Raw genomic sequence first — 23,520 nt, forward strand, 5'->3', positions numbered from 1 at the left:
TGAATGAGTGTGCCGTTGTGTTTGACTGAGGGATGATCTCTAGTGGGTATACGAAGATATTCGTCAACCGCGATAGAAGCTCTAGCCAAGAATTGTGCGATTATGGCGTCCAGACTCGGATGCAGAGGTCGACGCTCGTCGTCGCCACAGCGTTGACGATCTTGACTTCGCTGGCCGAGTTGCCATTCGCTTGTCCGTCTGGGCGTGGCCCAACCTCTGTTTTCGCTCGCGCCCATGAGATGCCAGTCACTAGAAGTGCTATCAGTCTTTTGCTCAAGGTTGCAAGGAAGCAAATTCCTTCAACTCACCGAAATGATTGTGGGCCTCGAGCGTCTTGCTACATCTGGCGCCTGCTTTGAGGTCCCAGACTCTCACCGTCTTGTCGTCTGAGCAGGACAGCAAGGCATGCCCGCTAAAAAGGGAGCATTAGCTTCTATCCTTCTTGCAGACACCATGACAGACTCACTTTGGCGCCCACGCAAGGCCCCTAATCCAATTGTCGTGACCTGTCATTGTCTTGAGGCACTGCCCACTCGACGTGTCCCAGATCTTGATGACCTTGTCTCTGCTGCCCGTTGCGACAAATTGGCCAGGAGTGTTGGTCCCACCCTGAATCCCTGCCAGATCCCGAATCGCGGCGTACGCGCTGATAGGGGCAAATGCGATCGTCTCAACAACGTGATCGTGGCCCCGCAGTTCGACCTTTGTCTCGCCGCTTGCAACGTCCCAGATGCGTGCCGTCTGATCGTACAGAGTCAGTCAGGAAGCTAATTGACGTCCTCGAGAAGCATTTGCTTACCTGATCATTGCTGCAGGAGGCGAGCAGGCGGCCATCATCGGACGGCACCACGCTTCGTACCCAGTCCGAGTGTCCGCTCAGCGTCTTTGTGCAGTAGCCCGTCTTGATGTCCCACACTCTAATCGTCCGATCTCGCCCCGCTGAAACCACAAAGTCATCACCGGGTAGGAAGCGGACTGCGGACACTGTATGATCGTGGCCAAAGAGGGTCTTGACGTTCTTCCAGTCGTCGTTGGTGTCCCACACCTTGATCGTCATGTCCGACGAGCACGATGCTACACGAGCGGCATGAGCGAGAGATGACATCGACACAAGAAAGAAATTCATCACCCACCCAAGAGGTTCCCCTTTGAGTCGAAATCGGCATCATGAACCGCCTTTGTATGCGCCTTGAGCGTCCTCTCAAACTCGCCCGTCTCCCAGTCCCAGACCTTGAGGGTGCTGTCGTCGCTGACGCTGACGAGCTGGCTAAAGACGGGGTGAAAGACGGCGCGCGAGACAGGCAGTCGATGGCCCTGCAGCGTGTGCCTCGCCGGGTTCCTCGGCACCCAGTCAGTCACGGCAGCCCCTCTCCTTGCTGTGGGCGCCGTCGCGAGCTCTTCCTGCAGTTGCTGGTTCCGCTGCTCGAGCTCCATGATCTAAGAAGAAGAAGTCATCAGCACGATGAGCATCGTGTGGAAGAGCAGTGTGGGCACAACCCACCTTCTTCTGTAGCCGGATCACGCTCGTCCACTTCTTCTCCAACAGACCGGCATACTTTGCCTTTGGATCGACGACGAAGCCGGCCTGGCCCGCCTCCTTTTCGAGCGCCTGGTAGGCCTCTGAGAAGCCAGCGGTCTGGAAGTAGTCCAAGATCGACTTGTGCCTGCGGAACAAAGGAGCGAGACAATGTCAGCTTAAAAGGAGGATAAGACAGGGCAGCTCACTATGAGTCAGCTAGACCGGAACTCACAGCTCATCCTTTTGGCGTTCCGACAGTGCGCTGGCCATGATGAAGGATGATTGCTTGTGGAGCGTCACCTGGACTCGACAGGGGACGCCAGCGTTTTCCGTCAGGGGACGCCTGTCTGGAGCTCAGGGGCTGGCGGCGAGGCGACCGCTCGGCAGCAAAGGGAACGATGCGGCAGGACTGCGCAGGCCAGTCAGGCAAAGTCGGTGATCCGAGCGCAGCGACTTTCGAACCGCCAAGGATGCGCCGAGCCGTAGGGACGAGCCAAGCCTCGACTTAGTCGCGACGTCCGCCGTGCCAGACCGGAGTAATAGTCGTCTGCAAAGGTAGGTCGGGATCGCAAAGAATGAAAGCCCAAGGCTGTTAATCCGAGCTTCGACGAGAGAGAGAGGAACGGGGTGCTTGCCCGTGAGAGCAGCACTCAGGGCGGACGTGTTTGGCAGCTGTGCGCAGTCACGTGCAAATTTCTCCCTCCGCCCTGGGCGCGCTCTCTTGGTCGTGCATATATCCACGCCCTCGCTCCCTCCCTCTTCCCCTCACGACATCCATCGTCCATCAGACCAACTTCCCGTGACCTGGGCTCGAGCGCTGGTGTTGATGTGTGACTAGGTCCGCTCCTGCCAAGACCACATCCAAAGGAGGATCGATCGAAGCGAGAGGGATGGGCAAGCGAAAGAAGAGCACCCGCAATGTGGGAGGCTCCAAGAAGCGGGAGCCGCTCGACACAGGTAGGTGCTGTGATGCGAGGAGGGGCCTAGACCAGGATGAGAAGCTGACCTTGGCGGTAACAGTCTTCAAGTGCCTATTCTGCAAGCACGAAAAGGCGGTGACGTGCAAGATGTGAGTGGATGCGTGGACACTGTGAGAGAAAGAGAGAGGAACAAGGACACCCATCTGACACCGATCCCATTTTCCCCCCTCTCTTTCACCCGCGATAGTTCCGATGGCAACGCGACACTGATCTGCAAGATCTGCGGTCAGTCCTTCTCCTGCCGCACCAACGCATTGACGGCGCCGATTGACGTCTACAGCGAATGGATCGATGCCACAGAGGAGGTCAATGCTGGGGCGTAGCTGCTAATGAAATCACATTTTGAGGAGGGGTATTGTCCATGATAAAGACAAGCGTGCACACTGGACGCCATGCACTTGTGATAAGCGAGTTCTGAGAGCACGCAGTCAAGAAAGGAATTTTCTACAGGGAACCCTTTTGCTTTGCCTTGTCGCCGAGGAGCCTCCATCGAGACTCCATGAGCTGGAGCCATTCGCCGTCGGACTGGGGCATCCTGGGCACCACCTGGTGTCCCACGCACTCCACCCTCGCTCCATCGGCCGATGTGACGCCCTCATACTCTTTGTCTGGCTGGGCCAGCTTGCCGAGATGTAGGAACAAGCCCCGCGCTGCCGCCGGGTAGAGGTGCTCCGGGTAGGACTTGTACAGATCCGAGACGAGGCTCTTGATTGACCACTGGGAGTGGCCCTGCTCGCCGCTGCCTTCCTCTTCCTCGTCGGGGCTCGGCTTGGCCAGCAGCTCGATGATTTGGGTCTCACGCTCCATGCGATGCCGCACATACTCGCGCAGCGTCGCCTTGCCGTTCTCGATGATGGGTCCATGAGCTGGATAGAGCCTGTTTTCCCCCTCCTTTCTCTCTTCGCTCCTCTCTGCGAGTCCACCCTCCACCTCGTCCACTTGCGTGGGTCCAGCTCCCTCGAGGACCTTCTCGCATGTGCGCAGACTCGAGAGGTACGACGCGAGATCTTCAAATACCGTCGTGCCCTGGCCCAGGACGTGGTCGCCCGTGAGCAGGGCACGCTCACCGTGGTGGAGGATGCAGATGTGGTCGGCCGTGTGGCCCGGCGAGTGGACAGCCTGGAGCGTGACATCGTCGAGCTCGATGGTGTCGCCGTCCTTGAGTGGGCGAATGGGCGAGGGCCCGTCGAGGCCGTTGTGAGGCTGGAAGCGCTTCGCGGGCAGCTTCTTGAGCTGCTCAAAGAGGAGGCCGTCGCTGGCCTGGTCGGGGAACTTGTGGAGCTTGGGCGGCGACGGCGCAGGTGCCCGCCGCGAGAGCATCTCGAGCACCGATGGCAGTCCGCCGACGTGGTCGTGGTGTCTGTGTGTCAGGATGCTGCAGCAGCGGCCCAAGATGTCAGTTGCTTGGAGGGGGGTCTATGGCTGACACATTGTCAAGCAACAACTCACATGTCGGAGATCCACCGTTGCGAGGAGCCGGCCCGCGCATCCTTGCCGTCCAGCACCGCCTGCAGCAGGAGCGCATACGACTCAACGCCCTCACCCGTGTCTACGAGGACAGTTTGGACGGGGGTTGTGGGTGTTGCCGTGGCCCTTGGCGGGGAAATGAGGTAGGTGTTTGTGCCTGCGCGCCTCCTCCTATTGTTAAGTACACATCTTCACTTTCGCCTCGACGACGCACTGCCCACTCACCCTGTAGTGTGAATTTGCCTGGATTGCCTCCCAGGACTCGAATGACTGAGTCGCTGAGGCGCGTCACCTCGCCCAGTGGCTTGAGACGCTCCGTCATGGCTCAATCAGCTTGGGGAGGGCACTGCTGGCTATGGTGGTGGTGGTGGCGGTAAAGAAAGAAGCGGGCCGTGCGTGCCGGACCGTCGACGGCTGGTGATAAGGAAGTAAAGGAGGACGGAACGTGGGGCCGTAGGGCTGTGGGGGGTCGTGGGGAGGACGTCGTCGGCCTCGCGGGCAATTAACTGTCCGGCAGTCGCGGCGCGCTGATAGAATAAAAAAGCTTGGCTGCCTCTCTCTCTCTCTTCTCTATCTCGAAATGAAACCTTAGCCTCGATGGCGTCAACTGTTCCTTTTTGACACAGGATACAACTTCCTGTTTGCCTTCTTCCTACCTTGCCAGCTTGCTTGCCTGTTCTCGCCGCCAGAGTCTATTTTCAAGACTGCAAAAGGGTGAGCTCAGCGTGTCACTGAAGAAAGAGACGGTCTAACGACCTGCACCCCAGGCTGGAAGGATGCCGGAAAACCCCCACGGCGATTCACCTCGCTATCTGGCTCCTTCCTACTACACGTGGGCTGCAGCGTAGTGCGTACGGTTGCAAGTTGCTCTCTCCCTTTCTCCACATTGAGAGACCGCGCCACTCTTGGTTAATTGTTTTCTTTCTCCGTTTCTACTTTTTTTCTCGTGACCCAAGCGGCAGCGTCGGACCTGAAGCGAGTCGAACACAGGCATGGCGACCATCACCACCGTCTGAGCCAGCAGCAGAGGGCCGTGCAGCAACGCATCCCCTGGCGCCCATCGAGGACAGAGACAGGTTGCGGAGAAGCAACAGCAACAGCAGCAGCGGTGGGAGCGACCGTGGCCGCGGCGGGCGGCAAAGGCAGCGACAGCGGCAGTGGTAGCCGTAAAAGCAGCGGCATATCGGCAAGGCTACAGAGGAGGAGAAGCGGCCTGGGTGCCCTTGCTGCCGGTAATGGAGGTGGATCTCAATCCATCCTCGCCTTCGCCCAGTAGCAGCGGCAGCAATCGCTCGTCGCCGTATCGCGTCGTCGCCAGCCCCTCGGCCCCGACCTTTGCCTCGGCTTCTTCCAGCTCGACGGCGCTGGGCCCCTGGACGAACACGAGGAAGCGGCGGAGGAGCAGCACGGGCGGCCACGCCAGCGGGCTCTACAACTCTGGCTTTCTGGAAGGCAGCCACGATGACCAACATCAGCGCGATTCGGTGCGTGCATTTCAGTCTCCTGCTGCAGATGCTGGAAGAGCATTGTCAGAGGATAGATTGCTGACTTGCGATGTTGCAGAAACGACAAGTGCCCGGTGCTGGGTTGCCAGGCTCCCCCATCGTCGACGAGCGGCACCATTTCCGGTCTCTTGGCTCTGCCTATGACGCAGACGGCATGGGCCTCGAGGGCGACTACGGTGTCGACTCGCCCATGCAGACGTTGACGCTGGCGAGCTTGGACACATGCGAAGATCTGTGCGATGACGAAGCGATAGCGCTACGTCGTCACGAGGACGACATTGACATGGAGGTGAGCCGCAGCAGCAGCAGCAGCAGCATGCCTGCTTTCATCGACATTGGCCGAATGCTGACAGAAAGTGGACAGCAGGGCGATCGGAGCCATCACCGCGTGCATGCCAACCCGGCAACGACATCCACATTCATACCCCGGCAAGTCTCTCGCAACTTGCGCGCCTCCCACATACCCGCACGTCCCTCGCCCCTCGCACGGAGCAACGTGCTCGAGTCGGGCAACAGCTCGCCGTCGTCTGCTTCCAATTCGCCCCGTCAGCGTCGCTCTCCCTCGTCCTCGCCTGGCCGGAACGTGGGATCACCGGCTTCGTCAGGCACGGGCGAGGCCAGCAGCAAGCTCACACAGATGAGCATTCCAGCGCGAACGCCTTCGCCACTACCCTACGACGCCGTCCCCGGTCGCGCAGCAGCGCAGCTGAACCCGAGCCCGGGCCTCAGCCAAAGGGAATTTCCCGGCGCAAAGCAGATGCTCAAGTATACAATGGGTTTCCGAGAGGACTGTGAACTGTGCCGAAGTAGAAGTGAGTCTTGGGCTGTGTCTTTTTCTTCTCTTTGCCTCGCCTCTGACTTTCAGCTTGATCCATGACAGCTCCCGGTCACTATGGACACCTCGTCAGTCGCAATTAGACCTTCTACACATCCGATGGCTATCGCCCCCACATTAGTATTTAGTTTTTCTCTTCAAATGCGTCGCCAGCTACCGAGACCATCGTCATATCGCCATCATCCATGTACATTCTCTCACACTCATGTCTCTCATGAAACCTCAACAATCAGCACAAGAGCACTCACTCGCTGACTGGGTTGGGGAAAAAGGCTTTTCTGAGGGTGGCCCGAGCGCAGTGCAGGCACGGCAAGGCAGGGTAGGGTCTAATTCGCAATAGTCTCTTGCGCTTTCGAGTCGCGTCAATCACTCACGCACTCCTAACTTGAGGGCTCAGCAACTGCCATTTGGCCCACTTGATTCGCTCCCTGTCTCTTCCTTTGTCTCTCTCTCGCTCGTGTTCATTCATTGGTGAGGGGGCATGGAAGATGATGCCCGTGTCGTCTGGATAAGGAGGAGCACGCCAACAACACACCGCGGTTGACGAGAGAAGAGAAATCCAGATCGCCATGCCGACGCCGCCCTCGGGGAGCGCGCTGGACGTGCCAGTGCTGCCCGGGGGTGGTGGCTCGCTCGTGCGGGCGTACGAAAGCTTCAGCTTTGCCTTTGACCGCATCGAGACGGCGCTGCTTCCCGACGTGGCCCGGGCTGTCCTGCACACGATTCTCTTCCAGCGCGCACTCGGACACGTCCGTCCGGCCAGCGTCGTTGTACTCGAGCGCGAATTCCCGTGCGTGAGGGACGCGGGCGTGGAGCGCGTCGTCGAGGAAAAGGTCGAGGAGCTGGCGAGGCTCGTAGAGACGCGGGGAAAGGTCAGGGTTGCGGTGCTGCAGACGCCGCTATCGGCATCGAGAGCAGCGGCGAGCACTACGCAATCGACGCAGCAGTCGCAACAGCAGCAGCAGCACCCGCCCGCCACTTCAGCAGGAGCAGGGACGGCGACGGCGACGGCGGACAAGCAGGCGACTGCCCGGACGGGCGGATATCCCTACGCGTGGATCACCCATGCCTGGTCCGGCGGCATCACCGGCACCACCGTCCATCGTCCCGAGGAGAGCGCCGTCGCGCCACCGCACTCGCCCAGCCCGGACCCCACCAGCCCAGCAGCCCCCTCGCGCGCCAGCACCACCGAGGCCGAGTTCGAAGAGTGGGCCGTGACATTCACCCTGGTCAGCGCACAGACGGAGCGCGAGCGCAACCGGCTCCATCGAGCGACGTCGAGCCAGCTGGCCGACTTTGTCCGGCAACTCATCCGCTTCACGGACGAAAAGAGGCTCCACATTCCCTCGATTACCACCAACGACCTAGAGCCGTTTCCCATCAAGATCGACGTTGAACGTCTGCCTTAGTACTCGGTTTTTTTTTTTTTTTAGCCAACACGCAGCGCATTTGCCAAGACGTCCTTGGTAGTTAGTACTTGGTATCGAAGAATGGTAGGATTGATAGAGAGATTTGCTACTGTACAAGGACTACGAAAGGAATCTGATCAGTGGCACGCCGTGCCCTTGTCCTCTTCAAAGAGCTGGCCTGGCCCGCCAATGTCGCGATTGAAGAGGTAGTGGCCCACCATGTATCCTGCTCGGCCGATTCTGTGTCAGCGAATTCGGAAAGAGAGACAAGCGGGGAGGGTAAGTCTATTGGCTCACCGAAGAGGACGGAGAAGATGAGATAGGCGTTGTAGGTCATGAAGACGAGCATGAGGAACATGCTCAGCGTCAGGCTCAGGCCGAAAAGCAGCGTGCGCATCAGCTGCGTCGACTGCGCCACGGGCAGTGGTGGCCTGGAGAGCACGAGTCAGGAGTCAGAAGAGTTTGGCCTGTTTGTCGAGCACTCTCGCACAGCCATACACTCACACGGCGAGACGGAATGAGCTGCCAAACGACCAGGACGGCGAGACTCTCCGGGTGCTCCTCGTCGAGGGCCCGCCGCCGCCTGGAAGGAGCGGAGCGCCGTCATCAATATCGCTGCCGGTCCGACTGCTTCCGCTGCTGTTGGCCCCGCTCCCCGCTCCCAGCGCTGGACTTAGCTGGCCCGCGCTGTTGCTGCTGCTGCTGTTGATGCCCTTTACGCTGGCCTTGCGCCTGTGCTGGCCCAATCCAAGCCCAGCCATCGTCGAGGCCGAGCCGAGGCCGACGGCACCGAGCGAGCCTCGACTGCGCGCGGATCCCGCCGAGCCAGCGGCAGACGCCAGGACGATGCGCGCATCGAGGTCCCGCATCCTCATGCGCACGTACTCGAGCGTCGCCGCGAGCACCATCAGGACCAGCGCCGACAGGATCATCGAGTAGGCGCCCGAGATGCGCCAGGAGGAAAAGACGACGCAGACGTTGGACGTCGATGCATTCCACACCATCGACATGGCGCACATCATCTCACCAGCCCCGCCATGGCCCCCGTCGCCATGGCCCGGCATCGGCATCGGCATGCCTTCGTGCTCCCCACCGCCGCCGCCGTGGTGGTGTTCCATGTCGTGATGTCGCGTGGTCCAGAACAAGAGAGATAGGCTCTCCTAATAAGGCCGGTTTGGTGAGCCTAAAGACGCCGAACGGCCAAAAAAAAACTAGACACGTGAAATCTGTCGGTTCTTTGATTCATGATGATGATGACGGTGATGATGATGATGACAATGGTGCTTGTGTGAAGGCTCCGTTAAGTTAAAAAGACGAAAATGATAGCTACATTATGATCAAGCAGCGCCGAGAAGATCGACCTCAAAGGCTTTTTCGATTTCCTCAATCAGACGGACCTCTTTGTGTGCCTCGACGACGCGGCTCTCGTCCCACGTCTGACGGGCGCACCACCACGTTGCACACACGAGGGCTTCGTCAAGGCTCGTACTCTTGCCTGCGAGAGTCCCGCCGTTTGCCAAAGAAGGAGACGTAGGAAGCAGGCACGTCAAGATGGCTGACTCTCCTCCACCCTGGCCGCCATTAGCATGCAGCTGATGCTGGGAGTGATTGTGATGATGTCTCTTTTTGTGGTGCGAGGCGGCAGTTGAAGATACGTTGAAGGTAGCTGTGCGTAGGTGCATGAACATCTGAGCCTCTAAAGCACAATGAAGGAGATGATCTTGACATACCTTGCGCGAAGAGGGTCCCGTGTTCGTCGGAGCTTCGACCAAAGACGCGCATTACCTTGTTCTGTGCCTGAACATCGGTGAACCACTTGTATGCTTTGCCTTGCGGTGAGCGAAAGTAGAGATTCTTGTAGTCATCGTGATCCCTTTGTGGTGGGCCAAGCCAAGGGGTCAGCAGGGAAGCAGATCACAGCGAGGAAATTGCAGCTGCCTTACCCGTAATGCGTCCTGGTGGCAAACTTGTCCTCGTATCCCTTTGCGCCCTTGATGAGCCAGCCATCAACGCCGCTCTTCCGTCGCGGTTCAAGCTCATACAACACGGGCTTTGAAAAAAAAAAAGACTGGCATCAGCGAATTTGCTCCCTTCAGGCTCTGATTGGGACTGACCCCGTTCCTGCCAAGACCTAAGTAGAGCTTTCCCTTGACTTTTGTGCCGCGTTCGAGGCTATTCAGCACCCAGTCTTCGCCCTTGTTGTCTCCGTACTGCGCCGCTCCAACGAGGCGATATGCCACGGTGCCCATTTCACCCTCGCTTCTTGCAAAGAGAATCGTGCAAGAGTTCGTCTCCTTGAGATGCGAAACAAACAAAGTCGAATTGCCTATTGGCTGCTGTTGCTGAAGATAGAGCCGGCGGTGCTGCTCCTTTTCCAGTTGCTGCCTTTGTTGGTGTTGGAGTTGCTGGTGCTGCTCGGCCGCGGCAACCATCCTGCGATCATGCAGACGGCGAACTTCTTCTTCCATTTCCTTCTGCCTCTCCCTCTCTTCTTCACGTTCGCGCTCGGCAGCCGTCTTTCGGAGAGCCTGCAACAGGTCGTCCCGAGTGATCCTACGGCTGGCCATCTTCTCTTGTCTCTCTTGTCGGCGCCTCATCTCTTCGATGACCTCAGCCTGCTTCTGGGCGTCCTCACGCTCCGTAGTGCTTCCTTGGCGCTGACGCTGACGGCTTGCGCTCCTTGCTCGTGGAACGGGCGCGCTTAAACCGATCTGGTCCTCAGCCGTGGCCGATTTCGTCCTACTCAAAGTGTAGCCGCCAATCTGCATGCCTTCTTCCAGCTTGCGGTCGACGCGTCGGCTCACTTGTTCCTTGATCGAGCGTCCCCTGCTGAGCGCTTCTCCAACGACGAGGTGCAAATTGTCGTCAGAGGCCTGCCTGCTGCGCGTCCCACCTCCACTGCGACGGGGCGCCAGGAGCGTGCGGTCATCGACCGTGGGAGACGAGGCGCTGAAAGGTGCCTCCATCGTGGGACCCGTCTCGCTGGGTCTCCTCTCGTGGCGTCGGTACTGCTGGCGGCTGTGCGACCGAGTCTCTTCCTCCCAAGCCGCGATGCCCTTTGGACGAGCGGGGATCTCTTTGCTCACGCGGCCGTCCTCATCGTGGCGTGAAGTTACGGTAAGTGAACCGAAAGGCGTGGGTTGCTGCTGCTGCTGCTGTTGCTGTTGCACTTGTTGTTGCTGCTGTTGCTGCCCACCTGCGGCGGCCGCCGTGTTGGACTTTCCAATGAGGTCGTGCGGATGGACACCTCGCTGGAGCTTTTCGAGCAGATCCTCTCCAGGTCCACGACGGGGCGACGTATTGGAACTGTTGGTCTGCTGCAACGTCAACTGCAGCTGCAGAGCATTGGGACTCGTATCGAGCGGTGGTAGGTTGGAGCGCGAAACGCAGAAGCCAAGGCATTGGCAGTGCTCGCAACACCCACAGCCACGGCGGGGCACCCGTTCCATTATCGAAAGTTGAGGTGATGACAGGCTTAGCGACGAAGGGCTTGGATCTGTCAACGGTGAGGCAGAAGCTGCTACGCTGGCCAAAGGGTGCTTTGAATGAAAAGCTCGACGAAGAGATGGGACCAGTCCCAACTCGAGCAGACTAAAGTAGATGTCTGAAAAGGGAGAGAAGAGAAGGGAAGACGAGAACTGGAATAGGGCTACACATTTTGAAGGATGAGGAGGCTGAAGGTCGCCAAGGCCTTCAGCCCGCGTCAAACTTGTGGCGGCAAGGGCTGAGCCTTAGGAGCGAGATAGCCGGAAGCAGCCGGTGAAGGCGTCGGACTCGACGCGTGAACGCCAACTGGTATGCTAGAAATACCGAGCACAACCGCTTCTCAGGACAGGCATCGAGCAGAAGAAAGAGATGTCATTTATTATCACGTCACCAGTAGTAGATAAGCCCAATCGTATCACAATCTTCGTGAATAAAACCGCCTCTAAGGCGAAGCCGACGCAAGCCGGTGCTCTCTCCACGCCGCGACAAGCCTTGGGAAGACGACCCAAGGCGCACTGCACCGCTCTGGCTGTTGCGTATCTACCGCTGCTCGAAAGAGGGAGTAGAGGCTGTAGTACCTCTCCTTCATCTTGCGCTTCTCCCTCTCGGCGGCTCTTTCTCCACTCGCGTCATCTTCCTCGTAAAACTCCGTCGTCGTCTCATCCGTCGTGGAGGCTAAATCGTCACTTTTGATATCCTTCCAGTATTCATCGTCGGATTCGCCCTGGGTGATGACTGATCTTGCATCCTCAGCATCTTCGAGGTCGATCTCGAATACGCCTTTGACTTCCACGTAAGGCGCTTGGGTGTCATCGTCTTCATCCAAGCACAGCTTTGCTGCAAGCTCGTTGTAGTCTACAGCCTCTTCAACTCCACCTTTCTCTGCCCCCCCAGGCATCGTGCTCTTGCCCAGGGTCCTGCTGCTCGGCGCTTCCTGTTTGACCTTTGCGCTCTTTGAATTCGCAATGGCCGCCGTGAGCAACTGTCGAACGAGCGTTCTCAGCCGCTCGCGCACCGCCTCCGCCATGTCAGACGCCTTGACACTGCCCCTGACGGGCGACTTGCCAATGACGCAAGTCAGAAAGGTCTCTGCTTCCGTCAAGGCGTTCCTCCGGCTGCTCAGCACCACCTCGTTGGAAATGATGGCTGCATAGTCGTAGTAGTGGCCCACGAGCTTGCGGTGGGACTCATACGTCGCCATCCATTCGTTGTCCGCGGGCTCAAGCGCGACAAGAAGCTTGCCTTGCCATTTTTGGTTGGCTTTGCTGCCCGCATATCCGTCTCTTGCGCTCTCAATTCCAAGGCCCCACTCGTGGAGAAGCTTCGGCACGTCGATGTTCCGGAACAGTTTGCCGAGTGCGCGTTGGCTTGGGTAGTAGCCATTGAACATCCGAGGGGCCTTTGAACCATACGATGCTCGGTTCTCGACCCTGTACTCGTCTTCCATGAAGTCAGGCTTCTCCTTCGAAAGGGCCTTTGGAATCTCTCCGAACTCGACGAAGTGTCCCGTCTTGGGGTAGTCGACGGCCGTGCTGTGCAGTTCGGCGAGGACGAGACAATCGGGATCCAGCGCGCGTTTCGGCGACTGATCAGACAGAACGAGGTGGCGCGTCGAGATGAGGCCGACCTTGTTTTGTTGTGTGTGATCGAGGAAGAAGTCAATGATATCGTCGACCTCGACCGACCGATGGATCTCGACTGGCTTGACGGGAGTGTAGTCTGCAGCTTGGCAGGTATTCGCAGGAAAGAGACTGCTTTCAAAGCAGATGTTGTACAAATCTCCGTCTAGATCGCCGCCCGCGAGCTTCGAGGGCAGGGGCCGTTCGCCGTGTTGCGAGAAGATGACGCAATTGGTCAAGGCTGAGAGTGGGTGTTGGACGTCGAGCTTCCCCACTGCTTCTGCGAATTGGACATCGCCGGGGTGAAGCGTGGGTGAGCGAAAGACGAGGCATTTGCCCTTGAGGTAGGTGCGACTTCCACCCTTTGGAATCACGCAGGCGTAGATCTGATTTTCCTGAAGGAAGCCCGTCTCGTCCATGATGCCCATTAGGCTGCACGAACCGTCGACGCGGATGCGGTGGGTATATTTGAGCTGACGTAAGGCGAACGTCATAGCCGTCTTCATAGCCTCGCGAATGAACGGCACGTCTTTGATGAACGACAGACCGAAGGTATCGTTGAGCTCTCGGAGCGTGCGTCCAAGGTGGACGCAGTCTCCGAGCTTGTATTCACGGAGAAGTTTGGCTGCAGCGGCTGCATCGCAAGAGGCCGTCTTGATCGCCTCGAGTGCTTTTGCTTGGATCCGCTGGAAGGCGCGATGAGGCACGCCGAGGCTCTCGAGGAGAGGAATCAATGGCCTATTAAGCCTTAGAGGAAGTGGACGGGAGCATCGTTCAGCAATCTCAATCTTTATCGTGTCTTTTGCTTTCACGTCGAACTTGATCATCGAACGCCGCAGACAGACTTGTCTGCCCTTGAGCCTCGTGTCGAGAGCAAGGACGCCCTTTGCTCCACCGATTCGAACCTGAAAGACCGAACAAGGATCCTTGGCATCCTTTTTGGCATTGGGATTCCGGATCTTGAAGGCTGCATTGAGCATGTCGACGACTTCCCGGCTGATGGTGCCTACACCATCTGAAAAAATATAGCCGCCATACCTGGCCTTAATGTCGGGTATGATTCTAACGGTGGACTCCTCAATGTCTACGCCGTAGAGAGTGGTGGTAAAAGCCTGGGTGGACAGGAGGTCAGAAACGCTCTTCCAACAAAGGAGAAGCACAACTCACCTGACCAAGACGCGCAGCAAAGCGAGGGGGGCAACGGATGCGATCGAGGTCTCCGATACTGTTACGGATGCCCTGAGCAGTGATCTGCTTGCCTTCGTATAAGAATAGCGAGCGGACGAACCAGCAGCTGTGAGCCCTGAGCTGGCTGGAGCTGAACGCCAGAAAGTCCCAGCGCCTGCCTCCCACTGTGATACCTTGGCGCAGCACGTCCTCAAATCGGCGGTAAAGGACGTCTTCGATGTTGAGCATGCCATTGTTGTCGCGAAGGAAGCCACCGTCCTCGTCGCAGATGGAGACGCGGAGGTAGTGGTCATTCGTGCCGGGGTACTCGCGAATGACACGGTTGCCGCCAACCTCCTCGTACGGTCCCTCGAGCATCATGCCCATGGGCGTGAGCTTGACGCTATGGATGAGAATGCGCTCTTCTGACGACATCTCCTGCTGCCGTTTTGCCGCTTGGAGAAAGTACTGCAAGACCAGATCGTTGGTCTGCGTCGAGCCGTCTTCCAGCTTCTGCCCTTCAAGCAGCCTGGCCTTGATGCTTTCCACAGTGAAGAGTGACAAGCTATCCAGCGGGTCGCGCCAGCCGAGAGTTGATTTTAGGCTTTTCAGTCGCTCGACGGCAACGGGAGGGTCTAGCATCATGATTGTGTCCTCGAGCGCCAGCAGCTCGTGAGGCAATAGATGCCAGCTGGCAACAAGAGCCTGAGCTTGAAAGGCGACTTCGAAGGGCAGCCTTTTCAGAAGAAGTTCGAGATCGCTCTTGACGGCCGCGCGAATTGCTCCATTATCACGGACGCCAAGGACCCTGATCATGTCTGGCTCGGCGAAGCGGCGCAACCACAGGGGCATGAATCGAGCATAGTCTTGGATCGAGGTGAAGCTGAGAGCATATACCCAGGACAGGCTCTGCATCTCTTTGCAGGCGTCTAGGCCTAGGCCGACTTGGCGCCGAGGGGGATCCAATTTGCTCTTGCTGATTCGCTTTTCAATATAGCGTCGGCCATCACGTATCACCTCCTGCTGCACTGTCCGAGTATCGTGCGTCTGAACATAGGTCGGAGGCGAGGCGATGACGAGAAAGAGAGTGAGGCTGTTCCTGTCGAAGATCGACGGCATGATGCTGGAGAAGGTGAAGAAGACGGAGCCATGATCTATGCGGACTTCAAGCTGGGCAGAATCCATGTGCATCTCGAGGGAAAGTATTGTATTGGTCGGAGGCACAGGCCTGTCGAGCGGCGACGACCTCCAAAGCTCGAGGTATCGACCCATTCCATCCCAGGCCCCGGAGCCGACGCTCTTTAGGGAGAATGCGCGCGAGCCGTCGTCATCGTCGCCGTAGTCGCTGAGAATCTCCTCTTTGAGCATGAGACCAAGGGAGCGTTCTGCCATGAAGTCGCCGAATCGGTCATAAGCAAAGGAGATGACGGTTTTTCGGTATGTGAAACGCTGTCGGAAGAAGCGGTCCTCGACAAAAAAGACGAAATTGGGGCCTTCGTCCGGGAGTACGAGCCTTGCAGTCGATACGCCTCGTCCCTTTTGATCAATGCGACCGGCTTGCCGCCTAAACTTGTTCATGTTTAATGTGACACGAAAGGGGATGCGCTCGCCATTGTAAATGAAGAGCTCCTTTGCAATACGTCGTCTGAAGCTGCGAGGGTCCGTGTCCAGGGGTATGTTTTTGGCAAAGAGCTGCATTGTGATGTGCAGCGATGAGTTGTAATAGATGGAGCAAATGTTGATGAGAGTATGATGAGAGGGAGAAGGGAAGGAAGAAAGAAAGGGAGAGACGAGCGCATGCACGCAGAGGTGGGCCGACCGCCTTCCCTTTGTTGGCACCGTCAAGCCACTAAAAATCCGCGTCGGCGAACCGTGCGCCCTTTCGATGATAGCGCCGCGACCTCTGCCGCACGTACGCTAATTGAATACAATTACAATTGAGATGTGTTTTTGCTATCATTTTGCGGCCTTCTTCTTCGTCTTTGATTGGGCTCCAACACCGCCGTTGGTCGTCGCAAGCGCATGGCCTGTCTCGCGGATGTGGGTAAAGAGCTTGGACCGCGAATCAAAGGCTTCGCGGCAGACGTTGCACCGCTCCGCAGCAGCCACGTCGTTCTTTTTGCCCCGCCGTGCTCTCCGTCCACTGCCGCTGCCGCTGTTTTTGACGGTGTCATTGCTTTGCTCCCCATCTGCGGCCGATTCCTGCGGGCTTTCGACGGCCTCCGCTTGATGAGCTCCCTTGTCTGCCCCTGCTCCGTCGTCGTTGTCGGAGTTGACGGCCGAGGCAGCTGCCATCTTCTCCTCCTGCTTCATGCGCTTCTTGAGCTTCTGTCTTGCCTTTTTGCTGAGTCCCTCTTCTGCGCCGATGCTGGTGTTTGCACCGGGTTGGTCGTCTAAATGAACATCGTCAATGGCTTCCCGTAAATCTTGCTCATCCTTCTCGCCGTTGACTTCTTCTTCGAGCCCGAACTGCTCGTCGTCGAGCTGCATCTCTCTCTGGAGCTTCTTGACGGCCTGCTTGTGCTTCTTGCTCCTCTCGTGATTGTCCCAAGCCGCTGCGGACTGGAAGATCTTATCACACGCGACACAGTCAAAGAGCGCTTCTCCTTCTTCGTCTTCGCCGGCTTCGTCGTCATCTTCGTCTCTGTCCTCTTCGCCTCTCCCTACGCCCTGTCCCTTGACGCGCTCACCAAAGGACGCCTCGCTGTCCTCGTCGCTGTCGCCTTCACTCTCTCGGTTTCTCGCTCCTCCGTCGTCCCAGGCGTCCCAACTCTGCTGCTTGAACGCTCTCGCGCGCTCCTCCTGCTCCCTCATCTCCCGTTTGGCCGCCTCCCTTCTCCTCTCGAGCTCCTCTGCTGAGTTTGCAGCTGCCGACTGCGAGGCGAGGTGCGCCTTGACTCGCGGGTCTCGCTTTCGCACAAACGACACCAGCGACTGGGACATCGCCTTGCATCAGCCTTTCTATCGGGCACACCAGAGCGCTGGCCACGCGTATCTCTGCTGCAGAAAGACTCACTCTGACCACATCGTTGTACTCTCTACGCGCTGTGTCCCTCATCTTCTTGTTCTCCTTCTCCATGAGTCTGGGTGATGAATAGAGGCGGTTGATCAGCGAGGGCCTATGAGAGAACGAGCAAGAAGCCAAGCCGCAGTGAGTGCCTCACCTTTTTACCCTGCGGTCGGGAGCATCTTGGAGGCGATAGCTGTCTCGCCACCCGAAGCCCTTGCGCGAGGTGAAGTTGGACCAGACGGCGTAAAAGTCTCGGGCTGGCGATTGGTTGACAGGCGCCTCCTCACCCTTGGCGTGCAGGTAGGGTGTATGCGAGTAGCCAAAGCTGGGCATGTCGTCGTACGGCCACTGTTTCTCGCCAGGGTATGGGGCAGCGGCCTTTTCCTCGTCTGCGAGGCGCTCAAAGAGCCGCCGGAAGGTGCCAAAGAAGCCGGCCTCGTCGGCTGAGGGCGGCGTCACGTCGATGCACAGAGAAGCGTCGAGGAAGCGCATCAGCTGCCGGGGAGTCATGCCCGGTGCCGAGCTACCTGTGGGTGCTGGCGGTGGCTTCTTCTTGCCCGTGCGAAATGCTTCAAAGGCCTCCTCGTCGAGGCCGCCATCGTCGCCGTCGTCGTCCATCAGACCACCGAGGATGTCAGCCCGGTGGCCATCGTACCACGCCCTCTCCTGGTCGTCGCTCAGCACCTCGTAAGCAGCTTGGATGAGGTGGAAGCGCTTGTTTGCCCCTTCCACGTCATCTGGATTCTTGTCCGGGTGATAGCGAAGGGCGAGCTTGCGATACGCCTTGCGAATCTCCTCAGTCGTCGCCACCTGCTCGTCGGGCGATGGCAGCTCGAGCAGGCCATAGTAGTCCTGCACATCGATGCCGTCGGCCGTCTTTGGCCGTCCGCCTCCACCGCTGCTGCCCCCTTCCCTCCCTCCCGACGACGACTGCGACGCACCCATCGTCGTCTTCTCCTTCTTCGTTCCTGGACGTCTGCTCTGTCCCTCAGCTAACTTGCGCGAGCGAGATTTTTCCTTTCGGACATTTCTGCGACTTTTTATTTATTTATTCCTTTGGCTCATGCGCTCGCACGCCTCTTTCGGGCGCGGACAGGAAAAAAAGTGTTGGTTGAGGCCCTTCGCCGCACCTCTTCCGCCTCGACTGTGCCTCTGACGCTTGGGGACGCATGCTCATCGGTGAGCCGTCGAGGTGATCCCCTCGCCATCATCAGCGACTGCTAGACATGGCCAGCAAAGCGAGCGTGGGGACCGCCTTGCATGGCAGCCAGAGCCCCGGAGGAGGGACAAAGCCGACGACGCAGACCAAGAACGTCGTCCTGACCGAGGCCGGGAGGGCCCCGTGGTACGATGCAAATGGCCGGCCACTGGACGCATACATCGTCGGCGTCGCGGGCGGGAGCGCATCGGGAAAGACCTCGGTAGCCAAGGCGATCCTCCGGAGCCTGCCCAATGTGCCCTGGGTCGCCATCGTCTCGCAGGACTCCTTCTACAAGACGCTCACGCGGGAGCAGAGCAAGATGGCCTTTGAGAACAACTACGACTTTGACCACCCGAACGCATTCGACTATGACATCTTCCACCAGTGTGTCTCCGACCTCAAGCAGTCGCGGGCCGTCGAGATTCCCGTGTACAGCTTCGTCGAGCACCAGCGGACCGCGGACAAGACCTACCTCTATGGCGCCGTCGTCGTCATCGTCGAGGGCATCTTTGTCCTGCACAACCCGGCCCTGCGCTCGCTTCTCGATCTCAAGATCTTTGTCCAGGCCGATTCGGACCTGATGCTCGCTCGGCGCATCCGGCGCGACATTGTCGAGCGAGGCCGCGACGTGGCCGGCATCCTGGACCAGTACCTTCGCTTCGTCAAGCCGAGCATGGACAACTTTGTCAGCCAGACGTCCAAGTTTGCTGACATCATCGTGCCCGGCCAGAACAACGACGTAGCCATCGATGTCATCTCGCAACAGATCAAGAATCAGCTCGAGAGCCGCGCCATGAAGCTTCGCCACGAGCTCAGCAGGACGCCTGCGACGCCGAGACGGGAGCTCTTGGTGTCTCCGCTCGCCGCTCCAGGTGGCTCTCTGTCCATGTCTCGAGCGGGTAGCCGTGCTGGCGAGACGCTCGGTGCGCTCCGAAGGCCTGACCTGGAGAGGTGGACCTCATACTCGTCCAACTCCTCTTCGTCATCGTCGGGCGCGGGGCCTGCCATGCTTGCCCTCGCCGAAGCAAGCCAAGATGCTGCCCATCCCCTCGAAGAGGAGCTCCCGTCTAGTGTCTGTGTGCTCCCCCAGACGCCTCAGCTTCGCGGCTTGCTTACGATCATGCACGACCTTACCGTCACGGGCGCCGACTTCATCTTCACCGTCGACCGGCTCTCGACGCTTGTCATGGAGGCGGCTATGGCTTTCCTGCCTTACAAGGACAAGGAGATCACGCTCAAGGGCGGACGAAAGCACATGGGCACAGAGATGGACGTCCAACACATTTGCTCCGTCTCGATTCTTCGTTCGGGCTCGGTCCTGGAGGCGTCTGCCCGGCGCGCCATTCCGGCCCTCGCTCGGGGCTCGGTCCTGATCCAGTCGAGCGACGACGACGGCGAGCCAAAGCTATACAACGTCAGCCTGCCCTCGTTTGTCCGCAATCGGCAGCGCGCGGCCAACACGTGGGCGATCATCCTCGACTCCCAGATCGGGACCGGCGCCGCGGCACTGATGGCGATCCGTGTGCTGCTGGACCACGGCGTGCAGGAGCACCACATTGTCTTTTGCTGCCTCCTCGTCTCGGCAAAGGGCGGTGTCCACGCACTCCATCGCGCCTTTCCAAAGGTTCACGTCGTCACTGCAGGCGTCGATGCGGAGCTCAAACGGAGGCGTGTCAGGGTAGATGATGGAAACGCCGTCGCGTGGCGAGGCGGGAGCGAGGCCAGCACCATTGGCACGATCGGAGGACAAGGCAGAGCAAGAAGGGGCGGGAAAGGGAGAGGCTTTTCATCTTCTGGCATCTCTGACGACGACGAGGAGGAAGACGACGGTCATCCAGACGACTCGCTGGAGCACGACGACGGGCGGTACGAACAGGCCGGGAGAATTACAAGGCTCAACGGGCCCGGAAAGAGCGAAGGAGCGGCGAGGCGGAGGACGAGAATTTGCTTTGCCATCGAGCCAGGTGCAGGCAACATTGGCGATCGCTACTATGGCACAAAGGTGCGGCCGAGGGTCATGTCGACGCAGATCTCTCCACAGGTCTCGAGAAAGGACCTCAATGTGAAATGACACCGACACCTAAGCTTGCCGCATTCACTCCAATTCCTCTGCCATGACTCATAGAACACAACCATCATTACAATTGTTTAGCATCTCAAATTGGTTCGCAACTATCATTGAAGTAGCATTGTCTTCGCGGACCGATTGAGTGATGCTGTGCAACGGCTTCCCAGCAAGCTAATTGGGGTCCGGCGCGCGCCTCAAAAAAGAAAGCGTTTTCTTAGAGCGCGCCTTATTCGACAAATTGCGCCTGAGCAAGCCCGCATGCCATATCTTCACGGTACAGCGCGATGAAAGTGATAGAGGCTTCGCTCCTGGGCCAGCAGAATGTAGCTGCGAGTATCTAGATGGCACACATTGTGTATCACATGACTGACTTCAAGCGACGAACATCGGCGCAAGATGGCTTTGGTTTATGGTGAATGGCCCGGAAGAGCAGCAGCAACAGGGACAGCGAGCTAGCTGACCGACATGACTTTCAGCCGGCAGCCGGGAACAAACCGGCTCACAGGGTATTCGTGCTCACAATTCAAGGAGAGAAGGTCTTCAGAACGAGGACAGACGATAATGCTGTTTGTCTCTATAAGATTGGTGGAGAGCTGAGAGGAGGCACTGCCTCGTCGTACTCCAGTCTTTTTGGGGGGTGGATATTATACAGCTTCTGACGCTTGCCCGGAGAGCGACCAAATAGCCCAAAGATAATGTAGGGAAAAAAAGATAAGAACTATAGAGTTGAAAAAACCTCTAGACCCGTGAACCGAGACGGAATGAATGCGAAAAGTGGATGGTGGATGTTGCGTGCAGGCGAGGCGTTGGCAGTAGTAATTTACCAGTTGCCGGCCCACTCGACGTCGAGCTCGCCAGCGTCCATGGAGCCAAGAGCCTGGAAGGCAGCGACGGAGAGGTCGATGTTCATGCCAGGGCACGTGGGGCACGTGTCGGCGATGGTGGCCTCGATGGTCTTGCCGTTGTGGCTGATCTGGATCTTCTTGAAGCAGTTGTCAGGGTTGTGGTAGCTGGCGGGGATGGCAACAACGTAGTCGCTGTCGCTGTGCGTGACACCGCACGAGCCGGGGTTGCCGCCCTGGTAGAAGTAGGTGGCGACAGCCGAGTGCCTCTTCTCGATGGGAGCGGCGCTAACGGCGACGGCGCCGAGGGAGATGGCAGAGAGAGCGGTAGCGAAGAACTTCATTGTGAAAGAAAGTGGAGAGAAGTGGTGGGTGGTGAGAGAGGTTTTTGTGTGTCTAGGCAAGAGAATGAAGGTGTGTGAGGTTGTGAAGAGGAGGTGGGGGAGCGATCGGAGGGCCTCCTTAAGTACCTTTCGACGTTGACCACGGTCAAAAGTTTTTCACCCGGTCTTTCCTCTCTCGTCTGGTGAGTAGATGCTCATCTTCACTACACCGTACAGCTACGGAGCTTCACCGAATTCGGGACGAAGAAGGAGGGACCACCATCGTTCTTGTCTTCGTCTGGTGCCTTGCCCCGGTGTGGGAGCAGAGACGACGCTTCCATGGGCTAGACGGTGGAAAAATTTTCCTTTTCGCAGGAACACGTCGAAACAACGGTCCGGATCTAATGATCTTCCTGGGGCAGCACCTGTGGCTCACATCCTCGGGCGGACCTCTGTGATGAGAAACAGTAAACGAAAGGGTTTGCTGGCGGACGATCCTCGCTCGCACAAAGAGGGTGCCAATATGAAGAGTGGCTACTGAAAGAGGGATACTTCGCCTTAGTCGGCCGGTCGGATGAAGGAAAAAATGCTCCCTGTTTTTTTTCCCGACTTTTTTATTTATTTATTTCCCTGGTGCGTTTATTTGTCTCCTCTCACGCCGCGCGTGGAAAAGCCGGGAACCATTTGCCTCTTGCGGCAATTTGTAACGGGCGCAGCCCGTGAGAAGATTTTCATTTCCCAAGGCCGATCGAGCCCCTTTGCCTGTTCCTGCTTGACACAGGCTGATCTTCCGCACGATCGACAAGCTGCAGCCTTGTTTTGTAATTCGCGAACCCAAATGATATCGTTTCTCACCTTGGAAAAACCATCTCCCTTACAATTGGACCTAGAAAACTTTTTACCCTCTGACTTTGAACTCAACTTCAGGCGAGACTGAAAAGGGGGAGGGACACTTTTGATACCAATAAAGGCGGCTTGCGGATCAGATTGACGTTGATTTGACGTGTGGCCTGGAAGCACAGTGCAGTATAGCCTAGAGCACCTAACGTTTAGAGCTCGCCTTTAACCACGTACCCCGGCCAGGCTCAACTCCGCCAACTCCTTACGGTGTCTGGGGCAAAGGCTCCGTGAGACAGGATGCGTGATTGTGAAAGAGCCAGACAGCCACCGAAGAAAAGGACCATGACAAAGACACAACGTGCACAGATATTCACCGGCGATTGGGAGAAGCGAGTCCGGTAGGAGAAAAAAAAAGGCCTGTTTAGCCTATTTCCCTAACGCTCCTATCGGCTTTGGAGCTCAGCGGTGAAGCGCTTCCCGATTGTACAGCAAAGCGCTTCGCTCCCGAAAGGGTTGTGTCATGAGACGCGCGGGCCATCTCCACTCGCTTGCAGTGCGCTGAAAAACGTAAAGGCACATCTATGCAAATGCAACATTCCTTCACGCAGCGTTCGGCTCTACAGTAGCGTCGATGAGGATGGACTAAGAAGCCGTCGGCCGCAGCTCTGTGAGATTCAGGCCAATCTTTGTTCCTACAGCCGAAGCCAAGCGATGAAAAAGGACGATCGTCCAGAAGCCGTGAAATCCAAGGTATTGCTCACGTGGATGATTAAGCCTCCGCGGCTGGACTATGAATTTGGTTCAGTCTTCGAAAGCTATCGGTCTCAAATTCGAATTCGAATTCGGATTGGGACTCGGAGAAAGTCCGTCGATGGCGATTTCCCGTTTGCGGGTAGAAACAGCTGCTTAAGGGCCCCTCGTTTTCCACGCGACAGACGGGGAAGTACCTTGCCTCCCTCTTTCACTTCTCCCGGTGGGAGGTCGGCGAAACGACCGTCATGTCGAGCTGAGGCATTGTCTCTCTCCGAATTGGGAGAAGGGTGCTTTGCAGACCGAGCGAGACTCCCGCGACCGAGCCCCACAGTGTAGCAGCTGCTTCGTCATCATCTAATTGTCTGATCGTCTGCCAAGGTAGGGACATATGCAACGCTTTAGCCACATGAAAAGCCATCGACGAAGGCCCGTGGCTTGCAAGCGGCCTGCAAGAAGCTCATTTGAAGGAGTGAAGTCGTGCTGGCTGCTCTTCGAA

General features: G+C 57.8%; 11 protein-coding genes across 11 annotated transcripts; 4 read left to right on the forward strand and 7 right to left on the reverse strand.

The window, feature by feature from the left end:
- Positions 1 to 100: 100 nt before the first annotated feature.
- Positions 101 to 2,145, reverse strand: FA10DRAFT_249407 (putative platelet-activating factor acetylhydrolase ib alpha subunit; the record flags this gene model as incomplete). The annotated part of the gene is made up of 7 exons (XM_025519534.1): positions 1,752 to 2,145; positions 1,502 to 1,664; positions 1,134 to 1,437; positions 800 to 1,074; positions 467 to 741; positions 309 to 412; positions 101 to 249 (listed from the first exon to the last, which is right to left on the reverse strand). The coding sequence occupies exons 1-7, from the start codon at positions 1,787 to 1,789 to the stop codon at positions 101 to 103; spliced, it is 1,308 nt and encodes a 435-aa protein (XP_025378423.1). The 5' UTR covers positions 1,790 to 2,145.
- Positions 2,146 to 2,267: 122 nt separating this feature from the next.
- On the forward strand, positions 2,268 to 2,957 carry FA10DRAFT_299855 (Elf1-domain-containing protein). The gene is made up of 3 exons (XM_025524764.1): positions 2,268 to 2,476; positions 2,540 to 2,588; positions 2,687 to 2,957. The coding sequence occupies exons 1-3, from the start codon at positions 2,410 to 2,412 to the stop codon at positions 2,820 to 2,822; spliced, it is 252 nt and encodes an 83-aa protein (XP_025378424.1). The 5' UTR covers positions 2,268 to 2,409; the 3' UTR covers positions 2,823 to 2,957.
- Positions 2,793 to 4,490, reverse strand: FA10DRAFT_62069 (Metallo-hydrolase/oxidoreductase). The gene is made up of 3 exons (XM_025525613.1): positions 4,192 to 4,490; positions 3,949 to 4,123; positions 2,793 to 3,859 (listed from the first exon to the last, which is right to left on the reverse strand). Exons 1-3 carry the CDS (start codon positions 4,286 to 4,288, stop codon positions 2,944 to 2,946), a joined length of 1,188 nt encoding a protein of 395 aa, XP_025378425.1. The 5' UTR covers positions 4,289 to 4,490; the 3' UTR covers positions 2,793 to 2,943.
- Positions 4,491 to 4,822: 332 nt separating this feature from the next.
- FA10DRAFT_265099 (hypothetical protein) lies at positions 4,823 to 6,552 on the forward strand. Its single transcript, XM_025520921.1, has 4 exons — positions 4,823 to 5,450; positions 5,530 to 5,760; positions 5,836 to 6,283; positions 6,352 to 6,552. The coding sequence occupies exons 1-4, from the start codon at positions 5,202 to 5,204 to the stop codon at positions 6,387 to 6,389; spliced, it is 966 nt and encodes a 321-aa protein (XP_025378426.1). The 5' UTR covers positions 4,823 to 5,201; the 3' UTR covers positions 6,390 to 6,552.
- Positions 6,553 to 6,675: 123 nt separating this feature from the next.
- FA10DRAFT_265100 (hypothetical protein) lies at positions 6,676 to 7,869 on the forward strand. Its single transcript, XM_025520922.1, has one exon. It carries the CDS (start codon positions 6,876 to 6,878, stop codon positions 7,713 to 7,715), a length of 840 nt encoding a protein of 279 aa, XP_025378427.1. The 5' UTR covers positions 6,676 to 6,875; the 3' UTR covers positions 7,716 to 7,869.
- FA10DRAFT_284173 (Ctr copper transporter) lies at positions 7,853 to 8,833 on the reverse strand (the record flags this gene model as incomplete). Its single annotated transcript, XM_025523896.1, has 3 exons — positions 7,853 to 7,941; positions 8,013 to 8,146; positions 8,220 to 8,833. The coding sequence occupies 3 exons, from the start codon at positions 8,831 to 8,833 to the stop codon at positions 7,853 to 7,855; spliced, it is 837 nt and encodes a 278-aa protein (XP_025378428.1).
- A 219-nt stretch (positions 8,834 to 9,052) lies between these two features.
- On the reverse strand, positions 9,053 to 11,418 carry FA10DRAFT_278099 (hypothetical protein; the record flags this gene model as incomplete). Its single annotated transcript, XM_025523429.1, has 4 exons — positions 9,830 to 11,418; positions 9,659 to 9,765; positions 9,446 to 9,588; positions 9,053 to 9,381 (listed from the first exon to the last, which is right to left on the reverse strand). Exons 1-4 carry the CDS (start codon positions 11,162 to 11,164, stop codon positions 9,053 to 9,055), a joined length of 1,914 nt encoding a protein of 637 aa, XP_025378429.1. The 5' UTR covers positions 11,165 to 11,418.
- A 225-nt stretch (positions 11,419 to 11,643) lies between these two features.
- FA10DRAFT_258649 (RdRP-domain-containing protein) lies at positions 11,644 to 15,685 on the reverse strand (the record flags this gene model as incomplete). The annotated part of the gene is made up of 2 exons (XM_025519917.1): positions 11,644 to 13,932; positions 13,988 to 15,685. The coding sequence occupies 2 exons, from the start codon at positions 15,683 to 15,685 to the stop codon at positions 11,644 to 11,646; spliced, it is 3,987 nt and encodes a 1,328-aa protein (XP_025378430.1).
- A 258-nt stretch (positions 15,686 to 15,943) lies between these two features.
- Positions 15,944 to 17,942, reverse strand: FA10DRAFT_284176 (DnaJ-domain-containing protein; the record flags this gene model as incomplete). Its single annotated transcript, XM_025523897.1, has 3 exons — positions 15,944 to 16,921; positions 17,004 to 17,070; positions 17,152 to 17,942. 3 exons carry the CDS (start codon positions 17,940 to 17,942, stop codon positions 15,944 to 15,946), a joined length of 1,836 nt encoding a protein of 611 aa, XP_025378431.1.
- Positions 17,943 to 18,072: 130 nt separating this feature from the next.
- On the forward strand, positions 18,073 to 20,386 carry FA10DRAFT_265103 (uridine kinase). The gene has a single exon (XM_025520923.1). It carries the CDS (start codon positions 18,224 to 18,226, stop codon positions 20,267 to 20,269), a length of 2,046 nt encoding a protein of 681 aa, XP_025378432.1. The 5' UTR covers positions 18,073 to 18,223; the 3' UTR covers positions 20,270 to 20,386.
- A 700-nt stretch (positions 20,387 to 21,086) lies between these two features.
- Positions 21,087 to 21,452, reverse strand: FA10DRAFT_284178 (barwin-like endoglucanase; the record flags this gene model as incomplete). Its single annotated transcript, XM_025523898.1, has 1 exon — positions 21,087 to 21,452. One exon carries the CDS (start codon positions 21,450 to 21,452, stop codon positions 21,087 to 21,089), a length of 366 nt encoding a protein of 121 aa, XP_025378433.1.
- Positions 21,453 to 23,520: the final 2,068 nt, after the last annotated feature.

The sequence above is a fragment of the Acaromyces ingoldii genome, assembly GCF_003144295.1.
Source record: "Acaromyces ingoldii strain MCA 4198 unplaced genomic scaffold FA10scaffold_2, whole genome shotgun sequence".
NCBI lineage: Eukaryota > Fungi > Basidiomycota > Exobasidiomycetes > Exobasidiales > Cryptobasidiaceae > Acaromyces > Acaromyces ingoldii.

Bases quoted from the DNA above. Each gene is read 5' to 3' on its own strand.
- FA10DRAFT_299855 (XM_025524764.1), top strand. From the start codon at position 2,410: ATGGGCAAGCGAAAGAAGAGCACCCGCAATGTGGGAGGCTCCAAGAAG. The intron at 2,477-2,539 runs GTAGGTGCTGTG...TGGCGGTAACAG, and splicing joins GCGGGAGCCGCTCGACACAG to TCTTCAAGTGCCTATTCTGC. The intron at 2,589-2,686 runs GTGAGTGGATGC...CACCCGCGATAG, and splicing joins AAGGCGGTGACGTGCAAGAT to TTCCGATGGCAACGCGACAC.
- FA10DRAFT_62069 (XM_025525613.1), bottom strand. From the start codon at position 4,288: ATGACGGAGCGTCTCAAGCCACTGGGCGAGGTGACGCGCCTCAGCGAC. The intron at 4,124-4,191 runs GTGAGTGGGCAG...GGAGGCGCGCAG, and splicing joins AGGCAAATTCACACTACAGG to GCACAAACACCTACCTCATT. The intron at 3,860-3,948 runs GTGAGTTGTTGC...CCTGACACACAG, and splicing joins CAACGGTGGATCTCCGACAT to ACACCACGACCACGTCGGCG.
- FA10DRAFT_265099 (XM_025520921.1), top strand. From the start codon at position 5,202: ATGGAGGTGGATCTCAATCCATCCTCGCCTTCGCCCAGTAGCAGCGGC. The intron at 5,451-5,529 runs GTGCGTGCATTT...GCGATGTTGCAG, and splicing joins ACCAACATCAGCGCGATTCG to AAACGACAAGTGCCCGGTGC. The intron at 6,284-6,351 runs GTGAGTCTTGGG...GATCCATGACAG, and splicing joins TGAACTGTGCCGAAGTAGAA to CTCCCGGTCACTATGGACAC.
- FA10DRAFT_265100 (XM_025520922.1), top strand. From the start codon at position 6,876: ATGCCGACGCCGCCCTCGGGGAGCGCGCTGGACGTGCCAGTGCTGCCC.
- FA10DRAFT_265103 (XM_025520923.1), top strand. From the start codon at position 18,224: ATGGCCAGCAAAGCGAGCGTGGGGACCGCCTTGCATGGCAGCCAGAGC.